Source organism: Hylobates moloch, unplaced genomic scaffold (genome assembly GCF_009828535.3).
Source record: "Hylobates moloch isolate HMO894 unplaced genomic scaffold, HMol_V3 SCAFFOLD_1, whole genome shotgun sequence".
NCBI classification, from domain to species: Eukaryota; Metazoa; Chordata; class Mammalia; order Primates; family Hylobatidae; genus Hylobates; species Hylobates moloch.
Genome location: NW_026652276.1, coordinates 169,800,365 through 169,823,346, shown reverse-complemented (window position 1 = coordinate 169,823,346; position 22,982 = coordinate 169,800,365). Strand labels below are relative to the sequence as shown.

The following is a 22,982-nucleotide window of genomic DNA, read 5'->3' as shown; positions in this document are numbered from 1 at the left end:
CTTTGTACAAGTCGCTTAACCTTGTGTTACTTCAGTTCCTGATGTGTTCAAAAAGGATAAATTTGATCCTAAAACTAGTTAAATAGGTTGACTATTTAGAGCTCTAAGAGGATATTTAATAATGTAAATGTCTACCACTTTAATAATTATACTCTGGCACTATGTCTTAATCTTTAACTATCTATGCTTTGGCTAAATTCTAAAACTTTACATTATAAACATATCTTTTTGAAACGCATTTTCCAACTCTATTCTTCATGTTCTTGGTATCCTTTTTCATGGATTTCTTTTCTCTGATAATATTTTAAAAACTGTTTCAGATCAATAAGTCTGCTTTTGCTGGAATTTTGGATCCTAATTAAATCCTTTATATTTTATCTTACTTAAATTAGGATTCTTTCCCTTATAATCTACTGCCAGCATACTAGCCGGATATTTTTCTTATATGGAAAATATCCACATTTTATTTTATAATAAAAGCATAATGTATATGTAATGTGACTAGAAATGATGTATCTTAAATTTCACATAGTTTTTGGCAATGAATCCTTGTCTGTCTTATTTGTGTATGACTTACTCTTCATTAATATATCTATCTGTAGTATATAAGATGAAAGAGGGAAAATTTCATCATTACATTTTATTTATCTATTAGAGATGGGGTCTTGCTGTGTTGCCCAGGCTGGTCTTAAACTCCTGGGCTCAAGAGATCCTCCCGCCTAAGCCACCTGAGTAGCTGAGACTGTAGGTATGGGTCATTGCTTCTGGCTCACCATTAACTTTAGAATTAGAATTTTGCAGCTATGAATGGACCTAGAGGTTATCTAGTTCAAGCCCCTCATTTTATAGATAAGAAAATGGATAAATCACTTACTTGTCTAAGGCTACAATGCACTTAGTGATAGACAGTAGGGACTAGAATTCATGAGTCCTGGGTCCCCAGCCACTTTTGTTACTACTGAACTCCTAATACACTTGTATCCTTTAATTGGTGAATTTGGTTAAGGTCAACCCATGTTGGGTTCAGCCTCTAGATAAGCTTATCTCTTTGTACTTGAACACTGCACCTTTAATTCAGGCCATGCAAAACTATAACCTTGTAAACCAGAAGTTGAGATGGAGAACTGGCACAGATCCATTCTCCTACTGAAAAAACATATGCTACACAGATGCTGGATAGTCATCTTTGTTTCCAAGGACAACACATCACTTCTCAGAGATAGCAATCCATTCTATATTTATTTGACAAACATTAATTTACATTCTCTATGCAACAGGCACTGTGTGTTTCATATCTTAGGGTCCCTGAACTTACACTGTTTAAGATGAAGGCAAATGTGAAACAAATAATAGTAGAAAGAGTTGAATCTTTAAGTATACATATCTTAAAAGCGTCAAGTTAAAAATGTCCTTCTTTGCATTGTAGTTTCTTGCAAAATTTGCCCTTTTAAAATATAATCAGGAAAGTGAGCAAGATGAGCATGTAATGGAAAGTTGGTTACTCATAATTGCCAAGCTTTATTTAGCCCATGCTTAGAAGGTGTTTCTCCTGCCAGGTATACTGTTGTAACTAGAGGAAGTTGTTCTGGAGTTGGGAGAGCTGAAGTTTTCAAGTGGGGTAGGGAAAAGGAAAATATTCATTATGTTTATATTAGTATTTTTATTATTATAAAAGTAAAGCATTCTTGGATAAAACATTCAAAACTATACTTAAAGGTATAAATTGCAAAGGGAAAAGTTCTCTCTATTCTGGATATACAATCAACAGTTTTCTGTTCTTTTTTCCAGAAATATTCTATGCATATAGAAACCCATAGATGTGTATACGCTTTTTCCACAAATGGTTTAAAATATTAAACATGCTTTCCTCCCAAATTAGCCTGTACATATTCACACGTCAGTACACACTGATCTCATTTAAGAAAATTGGTGCATACCTTTGTATGCTTTTACCATAATTTAAGAAGAAGCTGACTACTTTTTTTAAGTCAGAAATACTGGGAAGGGGACGAGCATGGTGGTGCACGCCTGTAATCCCAGAACTTTGGGAGCTCAAGGCGGGTGGATTGCTTGAGCTCAAGAGTTGGAGACCAGCCTGGGTAACATGATGAAACCCCGTTTCTACAAAAAATACAAAAATTAGCCAGGCGTGGTGGTGCGCACCCGCAGTCCCAGCTATTTAGGAGGCTGAGGTGGGAGGATGGCTTGAGCCCAGGAGAGAAGTTTGCAGTGAGCCGAGATCGCGCCACTGCACTCCAGCCTGGGCGACAGGCCCTGTCTCGGAAAGAAAAAAAAAAAAAATACTGGGAAGGTAAAACAAATATATATTTAACATATTATATATTTGAAACAGCCATTATCACAGTGGATAACAGTCACAGGTGTATAATAGTGAAAGTTCGTTAAATTAATATTTCTTCGTGTTTGTTGACTCGTACAACCCATTAGTGTTTTGATTGGTTGCATTTGTCTTTTCATTCATAACTGCTGAAAACTTTCTCCCTAACTAACCTGAGGAAGTGGTAAAAGTCAAACTTTTTTCCGGCATGAGGCCACCCTTGGTGCTGTCTGTAATTATCTAGACATGGCAGCCAGGATCCAACAGCTTTGCGTTTTAACTCATATGGTCTTTCCTGGCGAATTCCTTGCCCCCCTCTGCTCCCCACTTAGCTTGACTTCCTGTCTTTTATCATCCGCAATCTATCAAGATACTACAATGTGCTCAGTGTAGGGTGGAACAAATTACTGGTTTACCTCACAATTTAAGGAAGGCAGGGGGCTAGTTTTTAAGATAAAAATCTTTTAACAAAACATAAACTCCCCAAAATTTCCTTCAAGCCAAACAGCATTGTCACACCCTCACAAGCTCTTATTACTTACACAGCCAGATGACTCAAGATTACTAACGTTTCTATTCATAAGGGGTTTGCTGGCCCCAAATCAACACAATCAAGCCCTCCCCCACCTTCCTTCTCTCTCCCCTGGGAGACTGACATTTGGAACTCACGCCGCACCAGGTTTTTTCAGAATGAAGACGACGTGTGTTTGCTGCTGGAACTGTTTGTCCTGGGATTTTATAAACACCTCCCCCATTCCTTTTTAAAGTTCTGTTTTTGAGGTGGGGGAAAACGAGGTCGGAATCTGTTTAGCCTCTGTCTCCCAATTCAGAAATATATTCTAAGAATTTAACAGAAAAAGACCAAGGGCTGTGTCTGCTATTTACTGCAGAACTGGGTATTCCTATCAGAAATCACCGACATGTGTCACCAAGATCAGAGACAAGGATGAGGGAAACAGCATGATCCCTGCCTTCTGGAGGGTTACAGTTGAAGCTTCCGCTGCTTCTGCACTTGACCTCAAAACAAACAAAAAACCCACCGCAAACAACAACAAAAAAATCTGGGCCCACCTTTCCCCTTGGATCTTTTACTTGACAGCTTTCTCGGCCCAAAATAAGGCACCCTACATCTGAATGCATCCCTAAGGCCTTACCGCACCCAGTCCAGGAGGCAGTCCTAGCAGCTGCCCTCCACCCAACTCCGCGCTTTTCCACACGCGTTCGTGGAAGGAGCAAGCCGCTCAAACAACTGGACTCGGCCCGTTTCCTTTCGGTAACCTCCCCACAGCCCAACACGCTGTCCCCAGACGCTGCCCGCTCCCACCCCGGCCCCTTCGCGATCCTCCGGCGAGCGGGCGGGGCGGGGCAGGAGCGCGGGGGCGGCCGGGAGGGGGCGTCGCCGGGGCGCGAGCCAGACACAGAAGGCCGCGGAGGACGCGGGAGGCGAGCGGGCAGCCGAGGGCGTGCTAAGATCCCGCGCCCAGGGGCCTTCGTCGAGGGAGGGGCGTGGCGGCGGCAGCAGGAGGGCAGCAGGAGCGGTCGGGCTGGCGGTTCCGCTCAGCGGCTCCTTCTGCCCAGCGCCCGCAACTCTGGGCTGAGAACTTCTCCCGCCGGCCCACTCGCCCTCGCCCCGAGCACTCGGCGCCAGGCGACTCCCGCACCTTGTCCCCGGCCCGCCCCCGCCTCCTCCTTCGGCCGCACCACTCCCCCTGCCGGCCGCGCTTCTCAGCGTTACAAAGGAGGGAAAATGAGCCGGGCGGCGGCGGCGCGGCGCGGGGCCACCACGGCGGCGGCGAGCGCGGCCGCCCCCGGCACCACGTAAACGGCCCCCGCCCGCCCAGCTGCGGCCCAGGCCGGAGAGGAGCCTGCCGCCCGCCGCCTGCCTGCTGCTCGCCTCCCTAGCCCTGCGCGTCGCCTCCCGGCCCGCCGAGGAGGTGGAGGAGGAGGAGGCGCCGCTTTCCCCGCGGCGCGCGCCCTCGCCGTTGTCTGAGCTGTGCCTGGACCAGTTTGGGGAAGTTGTCGGGGCCCCGCGTCGCCCAGATGTGCGACCTCATTGAGCCGCAGCCGGCCGAGAAGATCGGCAAGATGAAGAAGTTGCGGAGAACTTTGTCGGAGAGTTTCAGTCGCATTGGTGAGTAGCGCGCTGCCCCCGGCCCCCCCCCCAGCGCCCGCTCCCCTCGGCCCGCGACCCCGCCGCGCTCCTGGCACCAGCCATGCAGCTGCCAGCGGGGCTGGCGTGGGGGTGCGTTGCGGGCAGGGGTCGAGGGCACAGTGCTAGGGACCCGGGGGAGGGCAAGGACGCAAAGGAAAGAGACCCCTCTTCCTCAGGATCTGGGGGTTCATTTGTAGATTCTCTCAAGCCTACAATATGGGGTCCCCCCTCCTCCACCACTAGTGCTCGCCCTTTCGCGCGCGTGGGGGACGGGCGAGGGCACCCCTCGGCCCCCACCGCGCAAGGGGCTGCGCGGCTGCTTGGGCCACTTGTTATTTTTTGCGCACAGGCTTTGATATTGGGCGTTTAGTCAGTAATTTAGCTTTGGAAATTGGTGAAACGTTAGACTGTGCCCTGGTATTGTTTAACGTATCCAACCTAAAGGGAAGTGGGACAGTTACCTTGGGACCTATTGTTCGGTACTTCGGGTCCTGGAAAGCGAGATTTGGATGTTCAGTCTCGAGGTCTCTGAATCTTCCCGCTGCTGGAGAGAAATGCGCGCTGTGGAGTTGTCTGGACATTTAGGAATGTCTCCCGAACTTGTTCCATTTAATAGAGCTGAGGGGCTTGTTGTCTTTAAACCAACCAACCAACCAACTGACCAACAGTGTTTAGGACAGTGAAGAATAAATGCATGTCACAGGCTGTAATAGTGTGACAGCAGTATCACGTGGAATGGGTTTGTTAGATTTTGAGTATTGGGCATAGAAAACCCCTTTTAACCTGAAGAGTTAGCTGCCTCACCTACTGTCACAACTTTCACTGATACATGTAACTGCCCTGAACAAGAGAATGCTATAGACAAAAAATAACCCCTGCGAGTCCTTAGGAAGCTGCCTAGTCTTTGTTTCACTTGTTTTAAATGTCATCCATGTTAACGAAGGTGTTAATGGAAATTAAGTATAAAGGGACTTAATTCCTTAAAATAAAACCCTGGGATGCACATGAGTGTTACAGATACCCTTCCACCCATTCATTGTAAGATACGCAAACTTTCTTCAAGTGAGAGAGTACAATGGATCGAAATTTAGCCAAGTGTTTTTTTTTTGTCTTTCGACTTAAAATTTTGTGTTGGTATGCAAAATCTTTCCCAAGATGACTGTAAAGTTATGGTGTGAAACCAATCTTTAGTTTTATTTATTGCATATATTGGATATTAATTTCACTCTTCAGAATTAGGGATACATATGGAGAGTCCCTGCATTCAGATGAAGTTTGAAGCCAAGAAGAGTGTGAGAGAGGGAAATGTTGAGTCGTGTGCATTATTAACGAGAATGTTTCAGCCCTGACCCAAACCTTCACAGAGGCGGGTTCTGGAGTCCATTAAGCCCTGTTCTAAAACACATTAACTATATATTTACTAATGCTAATGATTCTGCTGGAGCCCCTCCAGTTTTGTGTTAAATAATTCATTGCAATTGAGTCTCAGTAAGAAACCAAGGACATTAATATGAAAGTTCCTTATGTTTAAATAATTTCAAGGTTTTGATCGACAATCAGTAAAATTTGGATTAAGTACAGTGCTGGCAAATGGGGATATTATAGTTAATTGGATTTTCTAGCTTACTGTGATTTAGTGATGTGAAACTCCTTTTGAATCCAACTCTTGTTAAAATGTCTTCTAAGAGCTGGTGGATTTTATATCCTCCCTTTAGGACACAGAATGCAGTGCAGTGAGCACAGCTGATTATTTCTTGTATTGATGGAAAGTATGATTCTGAATTGTAGATCTCATTGTGGAATATTGTAAAAGGAGATATTGAAGTGATTATAGTTGTATACCAAGCCAAGTACATTCAAAGTAGCATTACAGAAACAAAATCTGTATCTTCTTATTTTGTTGGTGCTTTATATTATATTTGCAAAATTAAAACCAGTGAACTCATTCTGATTAAGGATTTTTAAGGCGCTAGAGGTTGTTGAGGGCTTACTGTGGGATATATAGTGCATGAGTTAAGAATGTGGGCTGTGTGTCACAAAGACTGTTTCCAGTGTTGCCATGCCCAGCCGAGGTCTCCCAACTTCTCTGAGCTTCAGTTTTTCATGTACAACTCAGTTTCGTTGTTGGCTTTTAGTGAAATAATGCATATCATGTCCTGTGTGGCACATTAAATAAAGACTCAGTAAACGTTCAAGATACGTTATCATTGTTTTTGTTATTGTTAGGGATTCCATAATACTGACATAACTGATCTTATAGATAGAAAGCAGGAGAAGAGGGAAGTGGCCATTAACTTTGTAGTGTGGCCAGCCTTAAAACGGAGTTAGGCAGGCCTGGATTTGAACTTGGTTTTCGCTGCTTGCTCTGTGCCTTTGGCAGCCGGTGGAATTACCCTAAAGCCCAGAGTCCTCGTCTGTAAATATTCATATAAGGTGAATATTTGTGAAGACTAAATCGGATAAACTACATGAAAAATCTAGTGCAGTATCTATCACAAGGTGAAGGTCAATACCGTAGGCTGTCATTATTCCTTCCAATTTCTGTTTATACCCCATCATCCTCCTTTCTTCATTGGTACTTCATGAGGAGATCAAAGAGTGAATGGTTTATTCTTGTTGAATAATCCACACTGCAACATATTCATTCTCTTTAACCAATCTAAGCTTTTGAAATAGACATGCTGACTTTATTTTGCTGCTTTAGTATGATCCAAAAGTGTAGCTTGTTGTATGGTGAAATGTACAATATTATTATTTAGCTGTAAGAAATTGTTAATCATTCATCTACTGAAAATGAGGAAATGTTTGAAAGTATCTGATATCCGGTCAGTGTTTATCATTAATAATAATAATTCTGAATACATAAAGCAGTGCTAGTGTTTAATTTGTTTACACATTAGAGATCATGCTGACTTTGTCACTGCCCACCCCAAATACAGCTGAGCTGAGATTACTATATTATAAAACACGTTGGCTTTCAAGCCATAGTGCTCTAATTAACGACATCTGCCAGGGAATGACTATGATATAGTTATCGTTCTTTTATAAGATGGGTGTAATTGAATTTTAAAGTCACCCATCAATTTCGGTAGTATTTATGGTTTTCTACTAAATAGTGTCAGTGTGGTCCCTTATTTAGGAATTACTACAGTTGTCTCACACTTTTTTTTTTTTTTTTAAATTTAGGCTAACAAAGACAAATGGGAACTTATTGAATAGTTTAAGTATATTAAAGTTCCTTTCCTCTTTTCTTTCTTGTTTCTTTTTTATTTTTGAATGTTAGCCTAGAAGGAGAAAGGCTTTATGTAATATCCGGTGTATGATTAAGGTCAAACTGACATTTTTTCATATTCATTTGAATGCATTTCTTCATACTTATTTGGACTGTCTCCTAGAGAAAGGAAGTTTATACTCTGCGATATTTGAGATGATCCCCATGTATACCATTTCTTTAAAGGATATGGTTTGTGAGGGAACTAAAAAAGAAGAGGCTGTGATTACACTGAACTTTGGGATTTGTTACCTTGTGCTGTTAAGTGTGTAATTCTAGAGTCCAGTCGTCATTTGACGAATTCATTATGTCAGAAAAGAGAAATGTAAGGTTAAATGTTCAGACACAAAATTTAAGTATTGTACCACATTTTCCCCAATGCAACTTCAAAATATTTTAATTCGAAAACTACAAAATGGAATTTATATCTATGATCTTTTAAGAGAGAACCAGTGTAGCATTTTCATACACCAAAACTTAAGTGTGTCTCAAAAGATACTCTCCTTTTGCCATTGAGGTAGGACTCATTAATTCAACAAATAATTATTTAGTACCTCCTCTCCACTGTAGATACTGTTCTGACAGTCAGATTGACTGACTAATGTGTCCGGTCCCTGTCCTCAAGGATTTTAAGGGAAAACAGGCCAATTAATAGGCATTTACAATATAAAGTGACAAACTCTACCATGAAGATTAGCGAAATTTGCTGTTGGAGAACACAGGAGGAGCACCACTTTCATCTAGGTGAAGTCATGAAAAGCTTTCTAGAGGAAGCAATGTCTGAGCAAAGGACTGGAAAGAATATCTGCTGATCTTAAATATTTTGATATATGCCCCTTGGCTATTCCAGAATAATGTAATATGCTTGTTACTCCATGAAATCCTTAAAGATAATTGTGGATTTACATTTACATGAATGATTAATGGCAATCAGGGAATGTAATCAATAATGAGATGTTGTGTTCTTGTTTGGGTCAGAATTTACTCATCAGTGACCTGATGAATATCTGGCAAAGACATCTTAAGTTGGTCTTTGTTGTCACTGTTAACTGCTGTTCAGGACAAGGACTCAATATTTAGAAGAAACCGTGTAAGGTGTCAGTCTAGCAGTGAATGACTTCAGTGAAGTAATGGTGTTCTGTGGTACCTTGAGCTTGAGAGTATTCTGCAGATGAGATAATCTGGCTTCCTGTTCATTATGTCATAGCAAATACACTTGCAGTTTCTTCTATTTTCTCCTCTTGATACCTCCAGACCCCACCTCTTTGTCCAGAATGTTGGAGAATTGTCAGGACTTAGGAGATAAGAAGGAAATAGTCCAGTCTGGTTGTTCAAAACATTCCAGTGTTCATTTCTCAACTTGAGGGTCTTCATTCCATATTTGCAGTTCCCTATGGGATAGTATCTTTTTTTTTTGGCAGCAGAGGAACAGGGTCTCACTCTGTCGCCCAGGCTGGAGTGCAGTGGAGCAATCTTGCTCACTGCAAACTCTGCCTCCCAGGCTCAAGTGATCCTCCCAGCTCAGCCTCCCGAATAGCTGGAATCACACACACCACCACGCTTGGCTAATTTTATGTATGTATTTATGTATATATTTGGTGTTGTTTTTGTAGAGACAGGGTTTCCCCCTGTTGCCCAGGCTGGTCTCAAACTCCTGAGCTCAGGCGACCCATCCGCCTCAGCCTTCCAAATTGCTGGGATTACAGGTGTGAGCCACTGCACCTGGTGGGGTAGTGTCAGCTGTAGTTCTTGTTGGATGCTTTGCTTAAGAAAACACATGGCTAAATTTCCAGAACTTTTATAATGTCCAAAATAAAGACAGTATATTTAAAAGTTTGTGCTGTGAATTGTAAGTTTGCTGCTGTAGCATTGCATCTTGCATGGCAGCCACATAGTGCCTGTGTTCCATTAATCTTTGTTAAATGAGCTAGGTATGAGGCTGTATGGTAATTTGCTTATGTTAGACTTTGTATTTGAAATCAATGGGCTATTAATTTCTTATTCCAAAAAGTTTAGTTTTTCAGATGAAGCAACTTGTCTATATTTAGAATTACATTACTAATGTTTTGTAAAGGACTCATTAGTCAAGTATGTTAATTAAAGGACACGCCTTGGGTTGAGGGAGTAGACAGTATAGTAATATTGTTGACTGGTATTTATACAGAGCCTTGTAGCCTAGAAGTTAAATTCTAGTGAAAATGCAGACATTAGGAAGTAGCTAGGATCTTAATATGGTTCTATCAAAACAGATTATTTTAGATTTAATGTAGATTATTTTAGATTTAATATAGGTTAAGTTAAACACATAATTAAAACATGTGCAAGTAATTGGATGCAAGGTAAGCCATTCACAACAAAGCTCTATCTTTTTATTTTCCATTCACTTTCAGAAGAAATGGTTATCCGATAAAGAAAGATTAGTTTATTAGGCAAAAGGGAAAAATAAGAAACATTTAGAAACGTTTTATTTCCCTCAGCCTACCTGCATCCCCCTTAACTCACCACAATCACATTCTTCTTGAAAACAGAAATATATGAAACAGAGAAAATAACCTTTTCACAATTGTTAGAGTATGCATCCTAAGCTTTTCTATGATAGCTTCAGTTTAGGCACATTACTTTTCTCAGAGCTTAATTGCCAGAATAATTTGCTTTTCATTGCTTTTGTCAGAACAAAGCTTTCCAAGTAATAGCTACTCAAGTGCTTCTATCCAGACTAAATAAGGTATAAAGCATCAAACACCTATGCACTGTTCTGTAAATTTGAAACATTTCTCCAGCTAGTAGTTTCAGATAAATTAGCTATTTAATGCATTCTTCTTAATATGAAACATTCTAAGTAATTGTAAAATGTAAGAATCTAGATGTTTGCCAACTGTAGGTGAAATTCTTCTCCTTCTATGTTGGGTGAAAAAATTCCAGTTCTAAAGCTATGAACAGTCATGCATACTTGATGGTAGTCCCGCAAGATTACAATACTGTATTTTACTGTACATTTTTCTATGTTTAGATACACAAATATTTGCCATTGTGTTACAGTTGCCTATAGTATTCAGTACAGTAACATGCTATATAGGTTTGTAGCCTAGGAGTAATAGGCTATACCATATAGCCTAGGTGTGTAGTAGGTGGTATCATCTAGGTTTGTATAAGTACACTCTGTGACATTTGCACAATGAAATTGCCTAACGGTGCATTTCTCAGAATGTATCCCAGTTGTTAAGTGACACGTCTGTATTTAAAGTAAATTTGAAGTATTTGCTGGTTCCTATAAAATATTCTGAATGTATTGTTTTCTTTTGAAATACTTTGTTATAAAATTTATCATGTTGAAATGTTTAAATTATGTCTCTTACTCTGCAATGCTTATTTTAGCAGGCTTAGTCTTTCATCAACACACTTACACTTCACTTACTATGAAAATGTCATTCAGGGTTCTATGCAAAGAAGGTGTCATCCTAACAATTGGTGATATCTTCTCAAAACCCAGGAGTTTAAGGGGAAATTTCTTTAAGATTACTTTTGATTCTTTTATACTTTCATTGAAACATGTTCAAACTAAAGAAGAGATAGGGAACAGTTATGTGTGCTTCTTTCTAATATCTGGGAGGATAGTTCTATTTGCATATTTATAAAAAATATTTCAAAAAGATGCATGCTGTGCAATTCTCTTTCATTTGCAGTTTTCATATTTGTATCATAACATTGTTATTCAGGTTGGGGTACAATTTACTTTCTGAAATGAAAACACTATACTGCCTTGTTTTTTTTTTTTCTATTTTCTATAACTTAGTCTCTTTGGAATTTTTCACAATAACTGTTTCCTTTTCCTTCTTATTTTATAGCTTTGAAGAAAGATGACACCACCTTTGATGAGGTAGGTTAAATTTCTTTATCTAATGTTAGATGTGTTTAATGACTACCAGGTAAAGTCAGTAGCTGCCAACTTTGTACTTAGAAAAAAAAATGCCTTTAAAACACGGGATGACATCTGTTTATTTCATTGCATTATTATGTTTTCAAATGTTAAATAATTGTTCAAATGAGTTTTGGTAGCAAGTAACAGAAATATGTCTTTTTCAATGAATAAGTGAACTAATTAGAAGACACATGCAGGCCTTTGTGTTGTTGCCTTCTTGCTGGTGGTAGTGCTTGAGACACGCAGAGTGATGTACGTGCTTAAGGCAAGTCTGGAGCTGTTGGTAAGTTGGGCGCCATGGCGCCTTGCAGACCTCAGCTGAATCAGGGTGTGATGTGTTGTTGATGCCACATATCGTCTGTCAGTCTCCCAAAGGAGGAGCTGACTTTTCCTGTTCTAGTTTTCCTGTTCTTTGTATATCAGATCTGTCTTGATCTACTTGCCACAAAGTAGTGTAAAATACTGTTCAAGGAAGGCAGAGAGTTCATATGTAATTAATAGCATCCTGAATGTGATTTTAAAATTGCAGTCATTCCTGAATTTTTGTAGTATAAGTGGGAATCACCAGAGAAATAATTAATGTTTACAAAATGTTTTCACAGTGCCAAAGAGTGAAGTGTTTCATTGTAACCATCCTGAGCCACACTCATTGATCTGTGTTGTAAACTGGGCCACATGTGTATATAGATTGTGTTTTTATATAGGAACATGGGTGTTATCTATACAGTGTGCTTACCCTAAAGCCTGATGAAAGCATAAATTAGTTTGGTTTGGTGGTTTGTTTTGTTTTAATAGTTACATATTCCATGAAATATGCTACCTGTCTTCCCTCTGCTGCAGTGTTTCATTGAGGAAAGGGCACTTGTGCTCATGGAAAGTCCCTTTGGCCATGTGGCTGGCCGTGGTGCACGGCAGGTCTGCTCAGGGAGAACCTGCTCCAGGCTGGGATTTCTGGATGGGGCCACCATCATTTGGCTGTCACGGTCTGCTGCTTCAACTGCTGCACCTGTTCTCTTTTTCCTGGGCTGAGCTTTACAAAGCTGTGTGTCCCTGGACTCCAAAGCAACTTTCCCTGCCAGCATTCCTGTGACATCCTCTAAAAATCTTAATTCTTCTAGGCTTGAAGCAATAGAGGAGTCTTTTCTTCTCCCTTCATAGTGGGCAATAATGGAGTTTTCCTCTAAACCTGTATTTCTGGAATTTCGGTAGTGTTGTTATTGAGATATTTTTCAGGAGAGTGTTTTCTTTCTTTTCAGGAGAAATCAATATGAGAATATTTGGCACCATTTTTCTCTTCGAAAAGAAAGTTTCCCCTCTAATTATGTAGATAATTTAAGCTTACATAAAGAGAGAGAAATAAGGAAAAGGAGAAAGAAAAAATCTCATAAATCCTGTTACCCTGATCCAACAACTGTTGAATGTTCTTGCTTCTTTCCCCGTGTTTTAAAAAAGAAGCCCATTATTATATCCCGCTTTTTTCTTTGATAACATTATATTTTCCCATGTTTATGGGAAAATAATGAAATTCCCATCATTAGGAATTTCAAAAACCTTTTTTCTTGCTTAAACACTATTGTTAGTGATTAGCTTTAAAAAACACCTGCGGCTGGAGCCCAGCTGAAGGTTAAAGATGTGTCAAACGTAACTACTCTGTCTTTCTGTTATTCTGAAACCTCTGTATAGTCAAAGGTCTGGAGTTTGTTATTTGGGTCAAAATCATCCTTAGCTTTTGCAAAGTGGCTTCCTTCCTCTGCCACGAGATTGGAAACTATCACAAATCAATAAATCACAGAATGCTCGACTTGCAAGATCCATTGGAAATAATAATTTTCCCACTCCATCATTACGCAGATGAAGAAATTGAGATCCAGAAGGGACAAGTAATTTCCAGCTAATGAAGGAAAGACTCAAGGCCAGAAAATCTTGGGAGATAGTAGTAATGAAGGCATGCCGGGGTATAATCCCCAATTCAACTACCCTCTGGGCATTTGACTTATTCATTTCATATCCTTTGTAAAATAGAGATAATAATAGTATCTTCCCTTTAAGGTAGTTGAGAGACTTAAATAAGGTAATGCATATAAAGGTTTCAGAATAATGGCTCACAAAAAGTGAATAGCTCATAATTGGTGTTATCATCTTCATTGCCTTCATCATCATCATCATCATCATTGATGCTTTCACTTTGACATCCACCTTCTGTAGTTGGAAGGGCTACAGAGTAGATAGAAGGATTAAAAAATGAATAATTACAGCTATGAGGAGAGTTAATTTCAGATATTCCTCTAACATTTCACCTAAAGCTTCATGTGATGACTTGCATATTAAAACTGAGAAAATATTATCTAAAACCCACCATTGTTTAGATTCCATATGGGGGTGATTGCATTCACTTTTTAATCCCTGGGTGTGTTGCACATAGTTAACATTCAGTACGTATCTATTGAATATGAGTAAATATCTATCGTAGAGGAGTAGAGAGAGTGATGAATTAGGTGTCAGGCAATGTGGATTCTCATCTGCCACTTTCTAGTTATTTGGGCAGATCGTTTAACTTACCCCGGCCATGACATTCTCATTTGTAAAATCAGTTGAACTATGATCTTCAAGTTGCCTCTTAGCTGTAAATGTAGGATTCTAAATAATGTAACAACTAACATAAGATTACGATTTTTTTCATGTTTTTATGTCAGACAGGTAATGTGCTGACCTTGTAGTAAGGTTTGAGGGAGGCACATCTTACACATGAGGTGAAACCCCAGTCATCACGCTTATGAACTATACAAAAGGATCAAAATGACAATTTTATCACGTCAGAAAAGAGCACTAAAACTCTGCTTATGTACATAGGAACTGAGTTCTTCTGTGATCATTTTCAGATTATAATAGTAGAAATTTTCTTGAACGCCTGTTTTTTACTTTCTCTCTCCTGGAGCTGGGGAACTCTACAGTCCATTGGAATCAATTCAGATTTGAGTCTTAAAACTTTGAGGGTTGGTTCAGCTTCTTAGGTATGCAATAAGGTGTGGCAACTCTCCTTAGTATTTATGAGCTGGAGGGCTCCTTATCTCAAGGAGTGGCCTCTTCCAGAGAGTGCGTGAGCTGGAGTTTGGTAGCAGCTCCCTGATTCATGTAGAGGATGCCTCTAGAGTGTGTGTCAAATGTTTGACCTTGAACCCAGGAGAAAAAGAAATACAGACTTATTTAATCATAGACTGAAATGCCATGATTTCAGTCTAATCTGCTAATTTTCAAAACCAGACTGGAATTATATTCAGAAACTATGCTTGTTGTAAACTGGGCTGCGTTTGTGTGCGCACGTGTGTGTTTGTGTGTGTGTTTAATTGAACAGTTTGGAAGTTAAGTATTGAGGCCTTCAGGTATTTACAATAAGTAAACAATAGAAATTTTGCTGAAGCCGGTCATAGTTGGAGAGGGGACATTCTATGAATGATCATTTTGCTTTTCATTCATTGTGTATTTGGTCCCTGACTACAATATTAGCCATTTAATGTTCTGTGGGCTAAATCTACACATTTTACTTGGATGGACTAATCATTTCTAAAGATATCCCAAGTAAAATTTTATTAGTTTCAGTCCTTTTCCCCTCCCAACTTCTTGATGTTTGGAAGGGTTTGACATAGTACTTGGCCACAATGAAGGGGCTAAGTAATTACTGGAGAAACACATGGTTAAGCTAGATTGAAGGTGAAAGAAGATTGGTTTTTTGTGTCATAGTTTTTAGTGGACATAATGTTTCTGGTGACATTGTGATGAGAGTCTTGGGTAAAGCATCAACTTCATATCTGTGAAATGACTGCAGAAATTTCCAAATGTCTTTTTACTCTTTTGTCCCCAATAAATGCCCGGACCATGTCCCTAAGTGGCCCCATTTTTCCTGGAGTAATGAACAATAACTACACTATGACTTCTGGTGAATTTTTGAATTTTATTTTTGATTTAATGATTTATTTTAGAATATTAATGATACCTAATATATGAAAGGTCAGAAAATACAGATAATCTCCACCAATGTAAAATTACCACGCATAAAACCTTTTGAACTTGGAGACAAAAGCTCTAATTAAGTGTATATGTATGTGTATGGAAATAGTTGGAAATGGTAATAGCTACAGCAATTCATGAATTGTTCTCATGGGTAAATTAAAAGGTTAACTCATGCAGTTCTGCTTTATCCCTCTGTTTTTTAGCTTTGATGATTGCCAGAACAAAGTGTTGGCTCTGCCTGGCTCTTTGGTGAGAAATACAAAATTTTTAGCAATTAGAATAAACCTTTGAAATGCAAAGAGTTTCATATGTTTATGGCATATAATCCAGATAATTAAGCACTTGGTTTGTTTCTTAAAAATGGGTGACCGTGTATGAGTTTTCTAATTCTTCTCTGCTTTGGTCAGTTATTTTATGTTTGTGAAGTAGAAGGCTGCCAGCACTTATTTTGTCATTTCCCAGCTATTTTATTTTTTCAAATCCTAGGAAAATGTATACAAAGCATATAAAATTAAAAAAATTCTACATCTGCTCTGTGAGTGCCCCAAGCACATTTTTATAGGTTAACTTGCTTACTTTACATTTAATATAACAATTCTGTTAGGTGGAGACTGTGCACATTGATATTGGCTTCTAGTCCATGTCCCTCTGTATTATTTTATATAAAGATATAATACCAGAGATAATAAAGGTGGCAGTTATTATTATTGTTTTTTTTGAGACTTGGTGTCCCTTGGTCATCCAATTTGGAGTACAGTGGTGCCATCGTGGCTCACTGCAGCCTCCACCTCCAAGGCCCAACCTATCCTCCCACCTCAGCCTTCTAAGTAGCTGGGACCACAGGCATACACCACCACCTGGCTAATTTTTGTAATTTTTGTAGAGATGGAGTCTCACCATATTGTTCATGCTGGTCTCGAACTCCTGGTCTCAGGTGATCCTCCCATCTCAGCCTCCTAAAGTGTTGGGATTACAGGTGTGAGCCACCACATACAGCCATGCAGTGATTTTTATGAGAACCAGAATCTAGGGATGATATGGTTTGGATCGTGTCCCTGCCAAATCTCATATTGGAGGGGGGGCTTGGTGGGAGGTGATTGGATCGTGGGGGTGGAACCTTCATGAATGGTTTAGAACCATCCCCTTGGTGCTGTTCTGGTGATAGTGAGAGAATTCTTGTGAGACCTGGTTGTTTAAAAGTGTGTAGCACCTCCCCCTTTGCTGTCTTGCTCTTGGCTTCTGCCATGTAAGAAACTGGCTCTCCCTTTGCCTACTGCCAGGATTGGAAGCTTCCTGAGGCCTCCTTGGAAACAGAAGTCACTAGGATTCCTGTACATCCTGCATATCCGTGAGCCAATTCAACCTCCTTTCTTTATAAATTACCTGGTCTCAGGTATTTCTTTATAGCAGTGTGAAAATGGACTAATACAAGTGGTTAGATACAAATATGATTTGTGGATATTTCTGGTCATTCTTTTCCATTTATGGAGCATGGTAGAAGCTGGTTCAGTCTTTTCTCTACCCTAACTATCACCATTAGGGGATGTCTCAGTGTCCATATGGATGATGTATACGCTGTAATACAACATTCTAGCATCCCTGACTTTCTTGTCTCATACCTACCTACTTTACCCTTACTTAGTTTCTGCAGGAACTGCATCTTACTGGGACTGTCCTAGATTTAAAATATTAAATCCCACTAACAATCTTTCCTGTTTAGCTCTTTCACTGCTGCTGTATTCCCTGTATCTTTTCTTTGCTGGCTTCCAGTTTCTAGATTATTCCTTCTCTGCCTGTCCCATCCCATTCTCATAGTCCATAACCCATCCTCCCCCATTAGTTCCTTCCCTGTTCACTCAGGGAACATCACTCTCTTGCCAGTATCCTCAATGGCCTTACCCCTTTGTACTTCATTTGTAATGTATGCTGCCAGCCCTTGATTTTGACCTAGCATCTTTTTCTATCTTACCTAGTGGCTGCCAAGAGCTGCTTGAGGAAATCACTCTATAAACAAATTTATCATTTCCATCCTTAGCTGGAACGTCAGGCAACTGTGGACCATCTTGCATTTGTGTCCTTGTGCTGCTGGCCTGTTTGCTGCTGAACTCTTTTCACTCCCCCTAAGCCTTCTTGCGACCCTCCTCCACCCTTTCTTCTTTTAGTAGAAGGCTTTCTCTCTGTTAGTTTCCTAGGGCTGCCCTAGCAATGTACCACAAACTGGGTGACTTAAATAACAGAATTTTTATTGTCTCACAGTTCTGGAGACCAGAAGTCTGACAAACAGTAGCAGAGTTGGTTCTTTCAGAGGGCTGTTAGAGAAGGCTCCACTCCAGGCCTTGCCCCTTAGCTCTAGATGACCACCTTCTTCCTGTGTCTTTTTACATTGTTTTCCCTTGATGCATGGCTATCTATCTAAATTTCCCCTTTTTACAAGGATACAAGTCAGATTAGGGGCTCACCCTACTTCAGTATGACCTCCTCTTAATTTAATTACATCTTTACGACCCCCTTTTCAAAATAAGATCACTTTTGGAGGTACTAGGGACTCAGACTTCGATATATGAATTTTTGGTGGACACAGTTCAACCTGTAATACCCTCCAACTTCTTAGAGCCCTTAATACCATTAGGTGTCCACTCCCTTTCAGCATCCTACCCATTCATGTACCCCCATTTGCTCCGGTCTTTACCTCCTTTTTTCCCATCGATCTCAGAGAGGGTTTTGTCCTTTGTTTTGTTCCAGGCCAGTTCCTCCTCCTGTCTTCTCAATTCCTTTCCCTCTTTTCTACTCCAGAAGCTTACATAATTGATTCTTTCCTTTCTTTTCTATGTTTTCTGCCCTCTCCTTTTTATAGATACTTTCACCATAGGCTCTGAACATAATTAAGTCTTCCCCATCTTGTGCATAACTTCAGCCTTCTGTCTCTATGATCAGTTTTCATGCTGTGGTTGAGTGGTTGGTGTACACTTGACGTCAGTGTGGCTGACTCAGCTTTCTATTCTAACCTCCACATCCAGATGCCCACTAGAAGTTTCTGCCGCTGTATCTCACAGTCACCTCGATCTCAGCACATATGATTAATTCTTGTATTTCCCCAAGCATGCACCTTCTCTTGTTCCTCTCTCTGCTATTGGCTGTACCAGCCACATGATTTTCCAAGCTAAAAACCTGATGCTATCCTAACCTTTTCTCCAACCCCACATCCAGGTGTTGGCCTGGTTTTTGTTCCTTGCTGTCATATCCATTCTCACAGTTGATGTGCACACTCAGCCTCGTAATCTCTTCCTGGACTTGGAGTAGTTGTATAACTGACTTCCCTGCCTATGGCTTGCCTCCTGCTCCAACAGAATGATGGGTCTGAAATACAAATTTGCCGATCCCCTGCTTACTGCTTTAAAAGGTGCAGGTTTAACTCCAGACTCCTAACTTATCTGTCAAGGCCTTTCACGATCTATCTCTTTCGTACCTTTTGACTGTTATCAAACAGTTATCTTTCTTTTTTTTTTTTTTTGAGACGGAGTCTTACTCTGTCACCCAGGCTGGAGTGCAATGGCGCCATCTCGGCTCACTGCAACCTCCACCTCCAGGGTTCAAGTGATTCTCCTGCCTCAGCCTCCCAGGTAGCTGGGATTACAGACACTCGCCACCACACCCAGGTAATTTTTGTATTTTTAGTAGAGACAGGGTTTCACCAGGTTGGCTAGGTTGGTCTCGAACTCCAGACCTCAGGTGATCCACCCGTTTCGGCCTCCCAAAGTGCTGGGATTACAGGCGTGAGCCAGCACACCCGGCTTCAAACAGTTATCTTTTATTTTTGTAACTTCATTATCATTGCAGCTGCTGCCATCTCAGTTCAGAACCTCTTCACTTTTATCTATTTTAGTTCAATAAATTCTTCATTGGTATCACTGCTCCATCTTATTCCTCCACTCAGCCTTCCCAAAACATCTTTCATGTTCAAAGATTCATGCATCAAATGATGTTTGTTTTATGTCAGGCTGGATATGGTCTCAGCCTGACTCTTGATCTAGTTCAGCCTCACAGGCATTTATGGGTTGACCATCTCTCAGCATCTTACAGGGCTGGGCCTGGGTGGAGATTCTGTCTCACTCTCTCTTATAGTAAGATTTTATAGGCCAGGTGTGGTGGCTCACGCCTGTAATCCCAGCACTATGGGAGGCCGAGGCAGGTGGATCACTTGAGGTCAAGAGTTCGAGACCAGCCTGGCCAACATGGTGAAACCCTGTCTCTACCAAAAATATAAAAATTAGCCGGGTGTGGTGGTGGGTACCTGTAATCCCAGCTACTCAGGAGGCTGAGGCAGGAGAATTGCCTGAACTCGGGAGGCAGAGGTTGCAGTGAACCGAGATTGTGCCACTTCACTCCAGCCCAGGTGACAGAGTGAGACTCTGTTTCAAAAAAAAAAAAAAAATTATATTACTTTCTGTCCTGTTTTATTTTCACTATGGTCATGTCTGCCAGTCCTAGATGCTATGAACCTATTCCATGCAAGAGGTCTAGAAGTTAGACTGTTCTTTAATTATGCCAGTAATCCAGGAAGTCATTATATTTCAAATTCAACATTTTAGATAGCTGAAAAAGAACGTCACTACCTCCTTAATTCTCTCATTGGAAATTTAGTTTTAATTTTCTGATGCTTAAAACTTTCTGTGCTTCAGTTTTTCCTTTTTATAAATGTTTGATCATATTTACCATCTCCCTAATTATGGTAGACATAATTATCGTAATTAGGTCTAGTCCCAGACAGTGGCTCAAATGTCTTGGGTAGTGCTGTAAAGATTCAGAGAGGAAGTACATGTCACAAAGTGCAAGATGTATGACATTTGGAAGAATTAGTCACTTTCAATTTGTAATTCTCAAAAGGCAGAATATTACAGAAATGGAAAACATGAGTAGTGTCCTCTTTCTGTTGTGAGCACCCTGCATCCTGGTGACAGGCTGTATAGCCTGTAGGAAGTCTCTGCTGTAACGGTGGTTAGTGTTCCCTCCTGGGCAATGCTCTGATTTGCATGTTTGAATTCATTTGTTGAAAGCTGGCGTTTGGGCCAGGCCTGGTGGCAATCCCAGCACCTTGGGAGGGATCACTTGAGGTCAGGAGTTTGAGACCAGCCTGGCCAACATAGTGAAACCCTGTGTCTACTAAAAATACAAAAATTAGCCAGGTGTGGTGGCAGGTGCCTGTAATCCCAGCTACTTGGGAGGCTGAGGCAAGAGAATTGCCTGAACCTGGGAGGCAGAGGTTGCAGTGAGCTGAGATCGCGCCACTGCACACCAGCCTGGATGACAGAGCCTGGGTGACAGCCTGGGTGGCAGAGCGAGACTCTGTCTCAAAAAAAAAAAAAAAAAAAAAAAAGATGCTGACCTTTGACGTAGGAAGTCTTTCTGTACAGCCTAAATACTCTATTTTCTTCAACAAGTGCAAAATGGGCTCAGCTGCAGTACACTATGCCTATTTTCCTTCTGACTGGAATTTGAGCCATTGATTTAGAAATCTTTATATTGCTGGGTTGTGATTGAGATGGCTTCTCCTATCAGGAACCATAGCAATCATTGAAATCAGTGAAGCCAAGGTGGGTCAGAGTTTTCTCAGGACTAGACCATAGATTCCAGTCCTGAGTGTTTGGGACTATTTTTTATAGTCCCAAACACTCTTTTTTTTTTTTTTTTTTTTTTTTTGAGGTGGAGTTTCGCTCTTGTTGCCCAGGCTGGAGTGCAGTGGTGCAATCTTGGGTCACTGCAACCTCTGCTTCCTGGGTTCAAGTGATTCTCCTGCCTCAGCCTCCCGAGTAGGTGGGATTACAGGCATGTGCCACTCGCCTGGCTAATTTTGTATTTTTAGTAGAGACAGGGTTTCACAGTGTTGGTCAGGCTGGTCTCGAAACTCCTGACCTCAAGTGATCCACCCGCCTTGGCCTCCCAAAGTGCTGGGATTACAGGCATAAGCCACCGTCCCCGGCCTAGTTCCAAACACTCTTATTATTCTTGCTGTCATAAAACTTATAAAAGGCATAATTACAAGATATTGGAACCAGCAGTTTGCTTTCAATTTTGCAAGCTTAATTTCTTTAGAACTCATCAGCGTCTTAAAGGAGCTCTTTCATCATTTTAAGGGAATAATTGAAGTAATATTCACTTTCCCTTCTGAATCTATTTTATTTTCAATGTGTAAAGTTCTGGTAATTTTTCAAACTTACTATTTATTTTTTAAGTTTTCCTTCTTTCTTAATAACTTTTAGTTTTCTTAAATTTCTTTTTAAAATTAACTTTTTGAAAAATAATAAAGAAGTTGACATCTCATTGTATTGCCCAGGCTGGTCTTGAACTCCTGGGCTCAAGCAGTCCACCAGTTTCAGCTTCTCAAAATGCTAGAATTACAGACATGAGCTACCGTACCTGGCTGTCTTTTAGTTTTATTTTATTAACTCTTTTGAAATGAACTGTTCTTTGTTTTAGGCATATGAGCCTGGGAATTTTCTTAAAATTAATTAATTAATTAATTAATTTTGCCTTGGTAAGTTTATTGTGACCTGGGTGTTCCATGAGCATCCTAAACTTAGGCTGGGGATATGGAAAATTATTTTACAGTGGTTTTAGGAAAAAGCCAGGTATTAGCAAAAAATTATGAGATTCTGAAATCATCTGCAAGTATGGCATGTCTTATAGTGCAACATTATTTGATTAATTTTTTAATAATGAAATTAATAGTTCTCCTGTTTCTCAGTAGCTACTCTAAATTCTATGATAATGATGAATCTTACGTGTATGAGTAAGGAATGTGTTGAAAAAAAATTTTAAGGTTTTTATGACCCATGTAGTTACAATACAATAGAAAAAATGTTTTCAATATGCACTTTTATACCTAGATGAAAATGCATCAGGCAAGTACTTATTCGACCTTTCACTGATTAAAAATATCTTTCTCCAGTCTTGCAAGTTACACTTTAAAAGACATTTGGAATTGCTTAGAGAACCCAGGGAGTCCTGGATTCTACAATTCTGTGTGCTCTTTTGTGTTTTCTCAGTCTCTGACTACCCTCATGTAAGATGTCTATAAAGTGTGGTATTTAGAATAAAACTATGATGTTTTTCAGAGTTTGGGAACTATTCTAGTCTAGCGGATTTCGAACATGTTATAACTCTGTGTTCTGATCAGCTGAAATATTGAAGTGTGTGAATACTTTTCTTTAAAAAATGAGTATATTGGAGTCAGTCTTTCAATTATGTTTTGATTTTTTTTTTTTGAGTGGGAAAGAAGGGGACTGAGTTGCAGTTA

General features: G+C 40.3%; 1 protein-coding gene and 1 non-coding gene across 6 annotated transcripts in view; one reads left to right on the top strand and one right to left on the bottom strand.

Annotated features, from left to right (window-relative positions):
* Positions 1-4,070: 4,070 nt before the first annotated feature.
* Positions 4,071-22,982, top strand: part of CDK14 (cyclin dependent kinase 14) — a 600,921-nt gene continuing 582,009 nt past the window's right edge. The window contains exons 1-3 of one of the 5 annotated variants that reach the window (XM_058424902.1): positions 4,326-4,469; positions 11,607-11,638; positions 15,892-15,937. In XM_058424902.1, the coding sequence (XP_058280885.1) occupies positions 11,619-11,638; positions 15,892-15,937 (66 nt within the window). In that variant the 5' untranslated portion in view covers positions 4,326-4,469; positions 11,607-11,618. Of the gene's footprint in view, positions 4,470-11,606; positions 11,639-15,891; positions 15,938-16,968; positions 17,037-22,982 lie in introns of those variants that run through there. The other 4 variants (XM_032761120.2, XM_058424892.1, XM_058424898.1 and 1 more) reach the window with 4 other exon arrangements.
* Positions 14,368-14,472, bottom strand: LOC116809954 (small nucleolar RNA U13). The gene has a single exon (XR_004370112.1). It is a non-coding gene; the product is annotated as a small nucleolar RNA U13 (small nucleolar RNA).